General features: G+C 35.3%; 1 protein-coding gene across 6 annotated transcripts in view; it reads left to right on the top strand.

The window, feature by feature from the left end:
- Window positions 1-15,637, top strand: part of LOC143860596 (Zincin-like metalloproteases family protein) — a 77,491-nt gene that overhangs the window by 37,571 nt on the left and 24,283 nt on the right. For 4 of the 6 annotated variants that reach the window (XM_077371314.1, XM_077371313.1, XM_077371317.1 and 1 more), the window contains 7 exons: window positions 2,583-2,663; window positions 7,057-7,149; window positions 8,061-8,141; window positions 8,220-8,382; window positions 8,544-8,664; window positions 8,760-8,832; window positions 12,823-12,930. In XM_077371314.1, the coding sequence (XP_077227429.1) occupies window positions 2,583-2,663; window positions 7,057-7,149; window positions 8,061-8,141; window positions 8,220-8,382; window positions 8,544-8,664; window positions 8,760-8,832; window positions 12,823-12,930 (720 nt within the window). The remainder of the gene's footprint in view (window positions 1-2,582; window positions 2,664-7,056; window positions 7,150-8,060; window positions 8,142-8,219; window positions 8,383-8,543; window positions 8,665-8,759; window positions 8,833-12,822; window positions 12,931-15,637) is intronic. The other 2 variants (XM_077371315.1, XM_077371316.1) reach the window with 2 other exon arrangements.

The raw sequence follows: 15,637 nt of genomic DNA, 5'->3' as shown, positions 1-15,637 counted from the left end.
TATATACATGTCACCCATTTCATATAGAATCTTATACATACACTATATGTTATTTCTACACAAAGGTACACACAAAACAACCCCTATTTACTACTGTTTTGTGCTGATTTTGTTTGAAAAAACCTCCTAAAATATTGCAAAACCCATTAAAATGATGTATTCACCATTAAAACCCACTTATTATCACTCTAGGTTGAAACCCTAACCTATTTTCTTGAAAAACAGTCCGTTTAAGTGCTGATTTTTTTTAATTAAAATCATTGAACCTCTTAAAGATTATATGAATAGCCTTAAACCTCGAAATTACAAGTTCCTAACACAATCGATTAGGGTTCCGACAACAAAACCCTATAGAAAATCCATGAAACCCTCTCTTCTTGATTAGAAAAGTTTCTTTCTAATCTTAGATTATAGAAAAACTTTAATAATTAAAACAAAATTTCAAGTTTAGGCATTTACTTGATTGGAGAGAAAGAAACAATTCGAGGAAACCCCTATTTTTCTTTTTTTCTTCTATTCTCTCTCTCTCTCTCTCTCTCTCTCTCTCTGTTTTAGGATGGCGTGCACAAGGAGTGGGAATAAACCCACGTTTTGGGTTTTTATAAGAAAAGTCATATTTTCTATATTTCCTACTAAATCATGATAAGTTTAGTTACTTTCCTAATTTGTTTCAATTACAAGGTGAGTTTCCTAACTCTATTAGGTCTCTTTCATTCTTATCTTGTTATTTAAGTTAACTAAAAAGGAAAATACTAAATTTTAATGCTGGCACTCCTAAAAATTGCCTAATAAGACAAAACTCGTAACTATGCCTAACCCTAACAGAAAAATGGTCATAACTTACTCAAATTACGTTCGAATCGCTAAATCTTGGGTCCGTTGGATAGGTATTCGAAATACCCATCTATCGGGACCAAAATCATATCGAATGGACAAGATTTGATGCCCCAAAAATAGGTTATACTAAAAGTGACGAAAATACATTATGACCGTTGATTTTTAAGATTCTTTAATCGAATGCGAGATAGGAAATACACAAGAATCTTAAAGATTGGGGATCGATCCAATATCTAATTTACATATTCTACGGTTCGAAGACTCAAAATCGAAGAGACTCTGAAGGGACCAGGTTATTACAAATGGAGTCTTTATCATCTTTCTCCCTTTAGGAAGTCCCTAGAAGAGACTCTGAAGGGAGTCTTCATCATCTTTCTCCCTTTGGAAAGTCCTTGGAAGAGACTTTAAAGGGAGTCTTCATCATCTTTCTCCCTTTAGAAAGTCCCTGGAAGAGACTGTAAAGAGAGTCTTCATCATCTTTCCTCTTTTAGAAAGTCCCTGGAAGAGACTCTAAAGAGAGAAAGGTCTTCTTCCCTGAAGGAAATCTGCAAAAAGAAAGAGAGAAGAAAAAAAGAAACTGTTAGCCCCAAATCTTTTCCCACCTCTCTCTTTTTTCTTATGTTTCTCCTTTCGCGTAGCTTTTTTTTTTCCGAAGATCCGATACGCTTTGCGTAGTTTTTTCCCGCCATGATTGGATCAGGATCCTTCTTCCAAAGGATCTTTCCTATATTTATAGAGGTCTTTTGAAGTAGTTGGCAAGTACCACCTCATCCATTACTTTCCCTTCACAATCTCAAGTTTTCTCCTTGGAGCCGTTGTGGGTGCCACCTCATCCCTTATCTAGGATCATACGATCAGAACTTCCCCTTTTGTGGGGGTTACGTAACTTCCCTTTTTCAAATGTGGGTGGCTTGTTTCCTCTTTTGTGAGAATTAATTTTTTCCCTTAAGTTTAGGGATTTCTTTTCCCTTAGTCCTTTGCTCCTTTTTTATTCTCTTTTTCATCAAAATACTTTTACTTCATGTTTATCCTTTTATTTTTTTGGAATAATATGACGCGTAACCACCTTTTTTCTCTCAAATACTTTCTTAAGGGATTTTACCTTTATTTCTTTTTTATTTTTTTGTAAAATTTCGAGTTCAATGCTGGTAACTATTAAAAAATTATCATTCTTGAAGGTGGTTGCAACACATTTCTAGACCAACATGTACTACGTGTCATGCTGTCCTAACAAAATTATTTATCCTTGCATAAATATATCCAACGAAGTTGCACAAATATTCTTGTATAGTTTGCCAGCAATAATACTGAAATATCTGACTTTGACAAAAATGATTAAAGGGCACACAATTTCTAAATTAAGAATTATTTTAGAGTTTGTTTTGATGAGATATAAAAACAATATTATTATAAAAGAATTGGTTAAAATGTGCATTGAGCTTGGACATGAGATGGACCTGGTAGATGGATTTGCTTTTGGGTATCCTTGTCCATGCTGTCACCTATTATGTGGCTGATTTCTCTTATTAGTGAGTACATTGTGGATAGTTGTGCTGAATGTATCTCAAATGTATGTCTTCCTACTAGTGCTGTATGAATCCATTGTTGTCATTCTTGAGCTTGTGCTGTTAGTTTTGTTAATTTAAGTTAGAAGCCGCCTTCATAATTCTTCTTGCTAGGTTCTTTAGCAAGGAGTTTTACTTGCATTTGCTTGTGGCCTACAACTTCTCCTTTGTTTCTTGAAGGTAGGGGCTACCAGGAGGTTGGTTGCAGTAGCATGCGGGCGGAGATGCGGTGAAGACAATCTACGTATCCTAGAAAATTTGGTAATGTCTGTGTAACTATACAATTGTTTGTTATTGGCGTGCAGATCAATTCATTGGAAATTGTTCTTGCTCACCATCCTAACTGCTTCCTAGGAATGTCGTCTTACAAACTTGGACCACAGTGAATCTTCAACTTCCTTATCGTAAAGCATGCCTTGAAAATATGTTGCTACACATCATATCTTCATGATGTACACTGATCGCTTATATTAATTTTTTTCTAACATTATTTAATTGATCCATATGCCTACTCATACATCTTTCTACTTATTGAATGATTTTATAATTGTTGAATTCTATTGGTCAAGCATGGCTAGGAAATATCTTGCAACTCATCATATCTTCATGTTATGCAATGAAGACCAATTTTAAGCGTATATTATTTTTCGGTTTTTCCTGAATTGAGACACAAATTTCAAGACAATAAAGTTAGTGATTACTGAAACCATTTATTAAATTCGGCTTCCAGGCCAGCATTTATTATTTCTTTCCAAAGCTTTTGTAAAATATGAAAATCACAACTGCTGATGACACTGTTTGATGACGTGTGAATATAGAGTTGTGGCAGTATACTGCTCTCAGGGAATTAGCTTGTGTCCTTTGAATTTACTAGCTGAACATTATAGCTTTATCCTATTTGAGTGATAAAACTGTTGAGTGATGCCGATGGTTCTGTTATTGTTACAGCAGATAAAATATTGAATGCCAATGCCAAATTGGGTTCTCCACATATACTAGCCGATTGTGATATGGATGCCTACCAAATTTTTGTGATTGAAATGCTGGCTCGTGTGGTTCTTCTCCACTATATGTAAAATGTGAAGAACTGTCAGCAAGTATACTCCTCAGGAAATTGGAATTTAAGCAGATTAAGTACCATTAAATCATTAATGCAGAAGAATAATATTTGAAAAATTCAGTAAAACATAGGTCAAAAAGGTGTAGTCTCCATTTGTATCTAAATAGAATTGGGGTCTTGATAATTCTTCCATGCTGTAGATCAGCATTTAAGAAACTCATGTCGTACAAGATTTAGCCCAAGGTTAAATTGTGTCGACTTGAAGTGTCAATGTTTGATGCGGCAAGTTTTTTATTCAGTTGCGCGATTTAATGATGCTTCTGATTGACTTGGTTTGGATAAAATTGGGTCAACTTGGGTGCATAAATGTCTGAATCAGAATTTTTTTTTTTTTTTTTTTTTGAATTGTTGCAATTTCATTCATAGAAAAGAGGAAGACCGAGATGGTCCACCAAGGAATACAACAAAAGACAACAATGCAAATAGAGTACAAAAAGAAAGAAAAAAAGATAAGGTCAAGGGGGAAGGAAATCAAACATCTCCAGCTCCAACTTCCCCACGCCTCTCCTAGCAAACATGTCTGCCTCACTATTGGTGGATCTTCTAATGTCTTTGAATATGATAGAAGACTCATGCACCCAATCTGAAATCTCCTCAAAGAAACGTGCAAATCTCTACAGGGAGACTGTCGATCCGCAAAGCCATCGAATAATATTTTTGGAGTCACCCTCCATAATCACCTTATCTAAACATGCTTTGTGCAAACTTTTAATCCCCGATAGACTGCTCTTACCTCGACCTCATTAGCGTCAGCAAATCGAATAGGACCTGAAAAGGCCCAAATAACAGAGCCACTAGAATCTCGAAGAATACCTCCTGTACCTTCAGGTCCGGAAAGTTTTTAAGTGCTATAGATCCCGGAGGCCGATAATAACGTGAGTTGCATTTTTGCCACTTGTTCACTTGAAGGGGAAGGTGTATCAACTATCAAGAACCATTTGATAGCTTACCTACAATTTTTTCAATAATGATTTATTGTGTGATTATTGGAATAATTTCAGTTTTCGTATTTTTTGTTAATCTATTGTGGTGATTTGGAAAATGTGTCATTAAATTACTTATTTTGATATCTCTATCTCTCAATTTTTAAACTCGGAATTTATGTAGGAACCCAGGGCAGCACCTGAAATTTTATTAATTGGAAAAAGAATTACAAGAGGGGGACATGCCACCTTACCTCAAAACTCATTGCAATAATGCAGTTATTTACAATGGATGCTAGGAATACCCAAAAAATCACATCTTGAACCACCTCAAGTCATTCTAGGTAGATCTTTTCGCTGCCAGTATTTATGAATATGTCTTTCCCTGGAGGCAAAATTAGCATGAGAATCGGCCACCTGTTTAGCATCTCTAAATTGGTGAGACAATCTCGGGTTTAGCTATGAAATAAGAGAGTGATGTTCCTGCCAATAGTATTTAATAGATCAGCGGCTTCCTTATTATCTAGAATCATATCGTCCGAGTTTTTACTATTTGTTTCCAACCAAATGTTAGGAAGTCCAAGTGCATTTTAGTGACTAAGACCATCTAACATGCTTCTAGGCTCTTAGATATACCAAGATTACCCTTGGAGGTGCCATCCGTATTCAACTTGACTTCATCTCTCCCGGGTTCGATCCATTTTACTTGAAAAGCATGTAGCCTTCATCAGATTAATAGTAATGTCGATTTCTCGAAGAGCCCAGTCTTTATAGAGCGTGCAATCAGACGCAGGAGTGAAGGAAGTCCAAGTGCTTTGTGTGCTTTGGTGCAATCGGTCATTTCGTGTCGGTTATGGTGGAAATTTAAAACCAAGCTTCCTGCATCTCTGGTACTATGCAACGATTCTCTACTCCGGGAACTACTATCGCAAGGAAGGAGGCCTAGCAAGATTTGCTATCTCCTCTTAATATGCTCTGTGACCATCTTCATTGCCTCAATTTCTATATTTTTATAGCCTGAATATCTGGTAAATCAACAGTTTATCACATGAATAGCAGATGATTAGGCTTTTATCGACTTGATCGCCATTTCCTTCAGCATCCATCTCTTGTCTCATGGAGGAAATGTGATGAGTAAATGAAAGCCAAATTTGGCTCATCAAAATATCATTGAGTATGGGGTTATAGAATGCAATATTGAGACAATGACTGATCAACAAATTCTAAATCTTTGTTTCAAAAACTTTGTTTTTGAGTCTTTGTTTCATCAGTTCAAATTCTACTATATCTGTCAACATCGTTGTAACTATGTATTTCGACTTCAATAATCAGATCAGATTTTGGTTATCGTTTTAACTATGTATTGCAACTTCAATAATCAGATCATATTTAGTTTGTTTATCTAAAAAAAAAAAAAAACTAACTGTAAAACTGGTGAGCTATACACTTGAATGCACCGACTCCTCTGCGACGTGAGCCTTTGCTTATTTCAATTATGTACCTTGCTAATTCCTTGAATGAATTGATGAAGGACAACATCTCTAGTCCTTGCCTACACAGTCCTCTATATCTCAAACACTGTTGGAACGACCAACTTGCCCTTATCAATGAATCTCTTGTTAACTATATTGCAGAAAGCTTCATTTTCTCGTGTTGCTGGTTATCATGCCCATGTTTAAATCTTCCTTGTCCATGGCTCCCCAACTTATTTCCTTCTTATTATAAAGCACTGGACTGGATATAAGGTCTTAGACCTGCTCTGATGGAAGCTTTCCACTTAAAACCTTTTTAGAAGACTAAAACAGTGAGAGGAATGCCTGTTTCTTTGTCTTTTTCTTCCTAGGTATTTGCATGAGAGAGTTTTTCCCTTAACTAACCATAAAATCTTTCTTCATCATTGACATTGACTTGAATTTCTTGGAAACAATAGACTATTCGCTTTCATTCCAGCATTGTTACACTAAAACCTCAACATGACTACACTTGAAGTTTAGATTCTCCAAGTCCCTCCTGATTTTTTCTTTTAGCCATTGTTTTAGCAGTACCATTTTCCCCGTACTCATCCATATTCCTCTGGTTAAGTTAAGATGGCCTCTTTTGGGGGGTAATTAAATTGCACCGAACCTTTTCACGTTTTTTGTGATAGTGTGTGTTTCTCCCATACTCTTTACCCGTTCCCAGTTAAATTTGTAATCTGACTCATTAAGCCTAGACTCTATCCATTTTAGTTTTGGCTTGTGTTTCGGTGGGGATGGAAATAATAACAATTCGGTTGTTTTGTGAAAAGCAAATGCTCAGTTATTCTGGCTCTCCAAGGACTGTCTGGGTCTTTGGAGAAAGACATTCAATTTACTACAGAAAATCACCAATGAAGCAGGCAGTTTCTCCATACCTAAAAAGTTATTGTGCATCTTATGATTGAAACCATATCATGGGATAAAAGGATCACAATAATGCACTTTCTTACTGATTACCATGTTTAAACATCAATCAGCATTCACATGCTCGTGTCTTGAAAAATATAGTATATTTTGTTATTAGGAAGATATGTCTTCCTTGTTTGTCTTGTGTGGAGTGCATGCACATTACAGTAATCTTGTTCCATTTTCAGGTTCAATTACGCCATAAACTTGCTCGATTGCTTGGCTATGCCCACTATGCGGACTATGCTCTTGAACCTAGAATGGCAAAGGCATCAACCAAGGTTGTGTTATCATGTTCGAAATGCAAATTTTCTTATAGCTGTGAAATACTTTATAAATATAGACTTATTTATAGCTATAAATATCCATATAATTGCAAATTTTCTTATAGCCTCAAGGCTATTCAAAACCTCAAAAATCCAAATTTGCTTATAGCTGTTAAATGCATTATAAATTCAAACTTATTCATAGCAATTAAATTTCTTAGAAATGTAAATTTCTCTATAACCATTAAATATCTATACTGTAGACAATGCGAAAGGTTCCACTCTCCCAGGTTAAACCTTATAAATGTAAATTTCCATGTAGCTAATACTTCAAATGTAATTTTTAATAGCTATTAAATAATTGAACATAAGTTTTTTTGTGTAAGTTATACTAATTAACTTATTACAAACTTATGATATATAATATATTAACATATGGGGTTGTCGTGTTGCAAAAGTTTGCTTGCCTAAATAACTTCTGGTGAAGCTCTATAGTTAACCTTGCATTTCATTTTAAAATAGTTTTCTGAATCTTGCTACTCCAAGATATAAGTCATCCAATCCAGTAGATACCTTAAGATGAAATGAATTTCCTATATTCAGGTTTATATACCGAAAATGAGAGTAGGATGCTATCAACAATTTATTTAAGTCCCTGACAAATTTTAATCCATCATTTAGGGTTCCCATTAATCCATATTTACTATTTTCTTGGATTGGAAAATATGCTTCACTACATTTAGGTTTAGACGTCACTACTTATATCTTTAACATATGTAATTTATCCTGTTAATCCATGGTATACAAATTTGATTGTCTTTGGTTCTTCTTGCCTAATTATATCAAGATTAATTCTCGTCCAATAGATTTATTCACTGTTCTATAAGGTCAATATTAAATGAGGAGTTTTCTGTTTGAATTTCCAGGTCTTTGAGTTTCTAGAGGAGGTTGCAGCTCATTTAAATGAGCTCGCTATTCAAGAACTTAGTGTGCTTAAAGATTTGAAGGTTGGTCTTGGCCTGATGCTGTCATTTGATACTTTAATTTGATTCATATCTTATTTTTATAAGCATCTGGGTCTTCAGAGGAAAGAAGAAGGGAATTCTACCTTTGGAGTTGAAGATCTACTTTACTATGTAAGGAGGGCAGAAGAACAAAAGTTTGATCTAGACCTTGGAGTAGTTAAACAGTACTTTCCAGTCAACTTGGTTTTGTCTGGGATTTTCAAATTATACCAAGACCTTTTTGGTAATTACATGTTTCTCTTGTGCCTGGGAAACAATTTTTGCAATGGGTGTGTTTTACTGACTGTTATTCTGTGGAATATGTATAATGTAATGAGTAATTTAATTTCTGTAACTACGTTTCCCCCATGGATGAATATTGATATTCATTCTGTTGCCATTCAGGCCTAAGATTTGACGAAGTCACGGAAGCTGAGGTTTGGCACAATGATGTTCGCCTGTTTTCAGCTGTAGACTTCAGTTCGAATGAGGTTTTGGGTTATTTCTACCTAGATATATATTCCAGGTTGAATTCTTATTCATAATTCCTTAGCACTTCTTTGTTTGTTGAACTGCTATCCGGAGATGGTATTAAATAACTTCGATATTTGTGCTAAACAGGCAAGGAAAATATGGGCATACCTGTATTGTGGCTCTTCAAAATGGATGCATCTCTTTAAAGGGTGCGCGTCAGGTAGATGTTGTTCTTTTGAGTGTTGTAATCACATAAGGTGCATCTTGTTCCTGGAAATATTTACCATGTACATGGAAAACATTTTATGTCTTTCAAGTGGTATTCTTTGTAGATGATGGATATATAAATCTAAAACTATTCACAGTTTGCATATACTGTCATTTTTCTTATCGAAGCACCTATAGGTGGGGTGGGGGGGGGGGGGGGGGGGGGAGTTAAAGAGTAAATACATAACTGTTAACATGAATAATGCAAGGAAAGAACTTAAATGTTTCAGATGCATAAGGCAAAGAAAGAACTTAAACTAAACATTGGAATGTGATGATTGGTAGGAAATTACATGATCAAGTAAAGCATAATCTAACTCCAAAACGAATCACCAAACATTGATGCCAAACAGTACTTAAAAAAAGGGATTTGCTAGGGACCATTGCAGAAGGCATTTTGCGGATCAACTGTTGCATGGGAGAGCAGCCACCTCTAATGAATTAAATGAATAAGACAAAATCAGTTGAAAAGTGAGCCCATGCAACGGCCGGTCCATAAAATGCCTTCTACGATGGTCCCTAGCAAATCCAAATAAATAAAAATATATATATATATATATATATATATATATATGAGAAAACATTTCCTACACACTTGTGTAGGTAAGTTACCTACACACTAGCTTAAAATACAGTGGGGGCCACATTATTTGTGGAGGTAAAATGGATCATCCCAACCCTACGATTTGTGGAGGTAAAATGGATGTCTTTAAACCTTCACAAATTAGTCCATTTTTTGCCTCCACAGTTCGAATGGTTAGGATGATCCTATGGATCTGATTTTTTGTGGACACCCTATCTATGCGAGGGCCTTAAAAATGAATGGTTTGGATCACCCAAATAATGTGGCCCCCACTGTATTTTAAGCTAGTGTGTAGATAACTTATCTACACGTGTGTAGGAACCGTTTTCTCATATATATATATATATATATATATATATATATATATATATATATATATATATATATATATATTGTATGATACAGATGGTGCTGCATGTTTTTCTAAGTTGGAAGGGAATCATCTAAAACCAGATCAATGTTGTCTCATTGTTTGTAAGTCATTTTTTGTCTATATAGCTAAGGCACCAATAAGAATTTCAAAAGCTTACAATCGGGTGGAATGAGACTGCTTGGATTATCTTTTACAAAGAGTGGGATTTGGGCAGAGATGGCATGGATGGATTCAGAGATGTGTTTCTCAACAGGGTTTTCACTTTTGATCAATGGCTCACCTGAAGGATTCTTTATGTCTTCCAGAAGCTTAAGACGGGGTGACCCCCTCTCTCCATTTCTATGTGTGATTGTAGTAGACACGCTTAGCAGAATGATTGGCAAAGGTAGATCTTTCGAAACCATGGGATGGATGTATGATCTAGATGGAAAAGTTCTCCACCAAGCGTTCTCTTTTTCTTTATATACTGAAAATTATAAAAAATAGTGGTAAAAGGTTACTTGCACCGAAGAAATTTAGTTAGTTTAGTTATAAATAAAAATAAAATGGAAATTATGGGATATGAAAAACGAAAGACAGTGAAAGGGAAGAAGTAGGACGAATTGTACCGCTGCCAGACAAAAAAGATAACAAGCCATCAGCTAAAGTAACATATGAGTTTGGGACAACTTTATCAAATGGGGAAAGTATAGAGGACTCCCCGATCTTTTTGTCAGAGATTCTTGAGTGAGTCAAAAGAACACAAGATTACTTGTGTTTGCAGGAGTAGCAATGGATGTAGAGGGATCGTTTGTTGGCTGCTGGGAGTTGCTTGTGACTTTTCCGTACTCATCACAAGAAAGCAGAAACGAGTCATCATTAAAATTGTGTTACTGATTTTTGGTGAAACTATTTGGTTCCATATGATCGGTTTCTATTGCGTAACAAGCCTCATTAGACCATTTAGACTTGCCAAGTTTGTCCCATCACTTATTTAAAGTATAGCTACTATGACCACAATGTACACACATTATGTTTCAACAACCTCCCACTAAATGACTATCACCACATCTACAAGAAATGATTCAATCCTGGACACACCGACCTATGAAAAACAATAATGTAGTACTGTATTTAGGTCATGCACCAAATATGGACAAGAGTTTTTATCATTAAGCCTGGCCCGCCAATGAAATCTCCACGATTGATTATTTGGGAGGATTTCACAGATCTTGGAACACATTATCCATCAATAGTGCGGGATCCTTTTAGTATTCCTCTTTGGTTTGACCTAACGAAAGACAAGTAACAACTCTCAGATGAATCCAAACACAAAAAGGAAGGCAACCACATGGGTTTCTATGCTCAAAAGGAAGAAAACTCTATATCCTATGGTTCAATCAGCACTAGATAGATCTAAGATTTTAGAAGAAAATTTTTTAGAAAGAAAGAATTGGATTTTGAAGAATTTCATGCATCAGAGGATCAATGCTCTCATACTATGTTAATGAAATAATAGTGGAGAAATATAGCAAAGAAGAAAAGAGAAAAAATAACAGTGGAGAATTATATGAAAGAAGAAAGAGAAGAAGAGAAGAAGAAAAGAAGATGGAAAGGATAGAAACTGAAGATGAAAATAGAGAGAAGTTGTGAGGTTTTGTATGATATAAGTCAAGCCTCACATTTTCTAATAATTAATTATAAATAACTGGGGAAATTCCATATTACAGGAATGCCATCAATGAGGGAATCAGGATGAAAAAAGATTAATGAACCCCCTACGCTCGCTTATAAACAATATGTTTAAAAACTAATCTAAATATACTTCAACATATAATTACTTCTTATTGGAATGAATTTGCACCCGCTAAAAACATAATATATTGTATTTAGAAAGTTGAATAAATGAATTTACCGTGCATGTTTGGGAAGATGAAAGTTACTTAGAGAAACTTATTTTTCTTTGTTGTAATTTATAATATTTTGCACGAGTGCGAATTATTGTGCATCCAATTGAGGCCCAAACTTGAGGGTTTCCTATAATGTCTCTTGACATTATTTCATGAAATTTTAAATATTCATCAAATTGTTTTACTTGATAGTTTTTTACTTAAGCAAATTAAAATTGTTTTACCAAATAACTTCCATTATCGACTACATCCTTGCATTCCAAAATATTGATTTCCATAGAAGAATTACACACATTAAAGAGAAACATTGGTTATTTTAATCACAAGAGTTCACATTATTGCCTTTTCTGTTGGCCTCCCGATCCATGTTTTATTGGTTGGGTCATTTGCTTACAACACAACTCAACTCAACTAAACTAAGCCTTTGTCCCAAACTAGTTGGGGTCGGCTAATGAATCACGTGTCGTGTCAGACACTATACAACAAGTGTGTCAGCAATAAATTCAAAGTGTCGGCTATTTAGAAAATTTTCATGAAGAAGGTGAAAGGATCTACCCGGCTCAAATTGACTAAGTCTACTCCTGACACTAGTTGGGTTTGTCCACATGGATCATTTTCTTCCATTCTATCCTATCATGTTCTCTGTTATCTTCCTAGCCTTCAAGTCTTTCCTCACTGTTTCTACCCTAGTTGTTTTCGGTCATTTGCTTACAAATGGACTAAATTAGGTTATTTTGATTTCTTGCCTTTTCTTTTGGAATCCATATGCTTTTGCGAAACTTAGTTGATTTTAATTAAAAGACTTCACATTATTGCTTTTGCTGTCGGCGTCTCTAAGGTGTTTTCTATTTGCCTTCCATGTTTTATTGGTTTGGTCATTTATTAAATTGAGGTGTTTTGATTTCTTGCCATTTTTATTGGAATCCACACGCTTGTGTTTTTATTATCATCATTCACAGAACTGTTCGGTTTAGTTCCTAATTCACACTTCAGTAGTACTCAATATTTCTTTGCATCAAGTGGCTTCTCCGTGTGTTATTATCTGCATTGTTCACAATAAGTTGATATATTTATTTTCTGTCATTTTTTTGTCTCTAGATACCTGTGGCATTAATTATATCTCAATTTCAAAAGCAAGCTGATGGTAACCCTGGGCTGCTGCATTTCACTGAAGTGGTTAATCTTTTCCATGAGTTTAGCCATGTGGTATGTTGTTTTTTTATCATATGCATACATTCATAAATACATGTGTATGGAGACACACACACATATAATTTGTGAGTAGTTATTTTCAGCTTAGTTAAGTTATGTGCATACACTTGAAATTTTACACTGAACCACTTCAAATGGAAACCAAACTTTACCATTATTGATATTTCTAGTAAATTTCGAGAATCGTTTTCTAATGCCGCCTGTGTGTGTGTGTGTGTGTGTGTGTGTGTGTGTGTGTGTGTATAATTTGTGAGTAGTTATTTTCAGCTTAGTTAAGTTATGTGCATGCACTTGAACTTTTACACTGAACCACTTCAAATGGAAACCAAAATTTACGATTGTTGATATTTCCAGTAAATTTCGAGAATTGTTTTCCAATGCCATCTGTACAAATCTAGTAGATGTTCTCTTCGATTGTGGTTCCAAATCTGAAAATTTTCAGTATCCAGCTTGCTTGCTGAATATTAGTTGCATATCATAACCGGAAGAATCCCTGAAGAGTGTGGACATATCCTGAATTAATGTATTCAACTATGTTCCACACAGTGGGCCTTATATTTATTACATTGCCAAACTTTAGTGCTTAATGAGATTGTTCCTTTGGGTTCCGTATCTTAGTACATAAGCTCTACTCCTTAGAGAATTTCTGTTTCTTAGTGTATAATCTATACCAATGCATGAATCAGTGATGCAGTCAATAGGAATGATAGATTATTCCAGCAGGAATTACCTCCGGAATTTTAGTAAAAAACTAAAATAAAATACTGAGGGAGCAAAAACTATCGTGGGTCCGACATTATTGGGTGATCTAAACCATTCATTTGATGGGCACTGATTTTGATAGATCATGCCCCAAAATTCTTCCCCATGGGATGATACTAACCCTCTGAGTGGAAATAGAATCAGAATCATACTATGGATAATATGTTTGTGGCATGGGCTATCTACATCGGGCCTCAACAATTGAGTTGTTTAGATCACCCATTAATGTGGGCCTCACTATATGTTTGCAAGACTAGCATGCAGCTATGCATGACCTTTTCACCATATGAAAAATCATATCCTAAGACCGACAAGACTCCTAATTGCAAACTCTTACATCTTTAGGCTAGTTTCCCGGCCTATTAGAACTGTTTAAACTTATATCTTAGCTACTTTAGAAACCAAATCACAGTTGTTTGCTAACTAAAAATCCCAAACTCTGCTGGGTAGACTTTAATGAAAGTCTTAAAATGATTCGAATAATCCCTGTAAATTTTCAAATAATTACTAATCCGTAAAAATCTATACCCATTTTGAATTTTCTCATTGATTAAAGTTAAAAGATCTTGCTGCCCTGTAGATTTGCTTCAATTTCTCCTAGCTGTAAAGAACTAGTCCTCAAGTTTGATTCCTTGGGTGCTATAATACTTCTTTTATCTAGTTTTGAACGTAAGTATTGTTGAAATCCCTTCGATCAAATCTAGTACTTACAATTGTATTCTTTTACTTTTGCAAGCCATCCACAAATTTCAGAATGTTCTGTTCATGATCTTTTCCAGAATATTGTCATTTCCTAGGAAAACATAAGTATCATCAAAATCTTTTCCACACGTTTGGGATGTGACATTCCCTCCTATGCAGATGACCAATGGTGTGTTTCTTTGTTGAAGACATGATCATTATTTGACTTTCAGTAGGGCTCGCATATTTGTTTGTTTAATTTCTGCTGGGAAATGATAAATGCGCCCCTTTCATTACATGGGACAGCCAATAGCAGTGTACATGGCAATCAAATACGTTGAATCCTTCACATATGAAGTACAACAGCCTCTTTGCAGTCATAGATACACTGCAGCTGGGTGTCCCAAGTAACGAAAAGGGGCGCATTTATCACTTCCCTTTCTGTTTTATGTCTTTTATACTGGGTATTTATGTAGTTACACATCACATTAAAGTCATTTAAGTTGCAACTATTACAAGGGTAGGAGTAGCGCCCATTTTTTGGTGATAGGATCCCCCCCCCCCCCCCCCCATCCCAAAAAAAATATCTCCCCTCACACCCTATACAAAAGGTTTCTCCTCCCATCTTGATAGTTAATTTGACTAGTGCTGCATATACATTTGCAATCATAGTTGTAAATTTCGGCCGGAATTTCGGCCGAAATATTTTGGTTTCGGTTTGGACCGAAACCGAAATTACATTGAGTCAGATTTTTACATGATTTCCCGGGGAAATTTCGCCGAAATCCGAAATTTAACCGAAATTTCATTTTTCACCCTTATTTACAAAATTTCTACCCAAATGTGAAAGATTTCCACCGAAATGTAAAGATTTCCATCGAAATGGCCGAAATTTCCACCGAAATTTTGTACTTTTTGGTGGAAATTTTAAGAAAACCAAAATTTTTGTCAAAATTTTACGTGATTTCGGTGGAAATATTTCGGTTTCGGTGGCGGCCGAAATCGACCCCGAAACCGACATTTAAAACCTTGTTTGCAATGATTCCATTATCCATGATTGTTTCCTTTGGAGAACTTCTTGATGTGTTTCTATTTTGTTTCTCCTGCTGGGAAGTTTTCCAAATGCTGCTATTGGCGACATATCTGGCTTATTTTGAAGATCAGTTGAAACATTAATGCATAAATTCTGTCTAGATTTCTTTCTTTCTTTCGTTCTTTTTTTTGGATGGTTGCATTTTCATTCAAAGAAAGGAGGAGG

Source organism: Tasmannia lanceolata, unplaced genomic scaffold (genome assembly GCF_043159265.1).
Source record: "Tasmannia lanceolata isolate RefF3 unplaced genomic scaffold, GAP_Taslan_0.1 ptg000037l, whole genome shotgun sequence".
Taxonomy (NCBI): domain Eukaryota; kingdom Viridiplantae; phylum Streptophyta; class Magnoliopsida; order Canellales; family Winteraceae; genus Tasmannia; species Tasmannia lanceolata.
The sequence above is the reverse complement of the archived record's forward strand: the minus strand, read 5'-3'. Positions and strand labels throughout refer to the sequence as shown.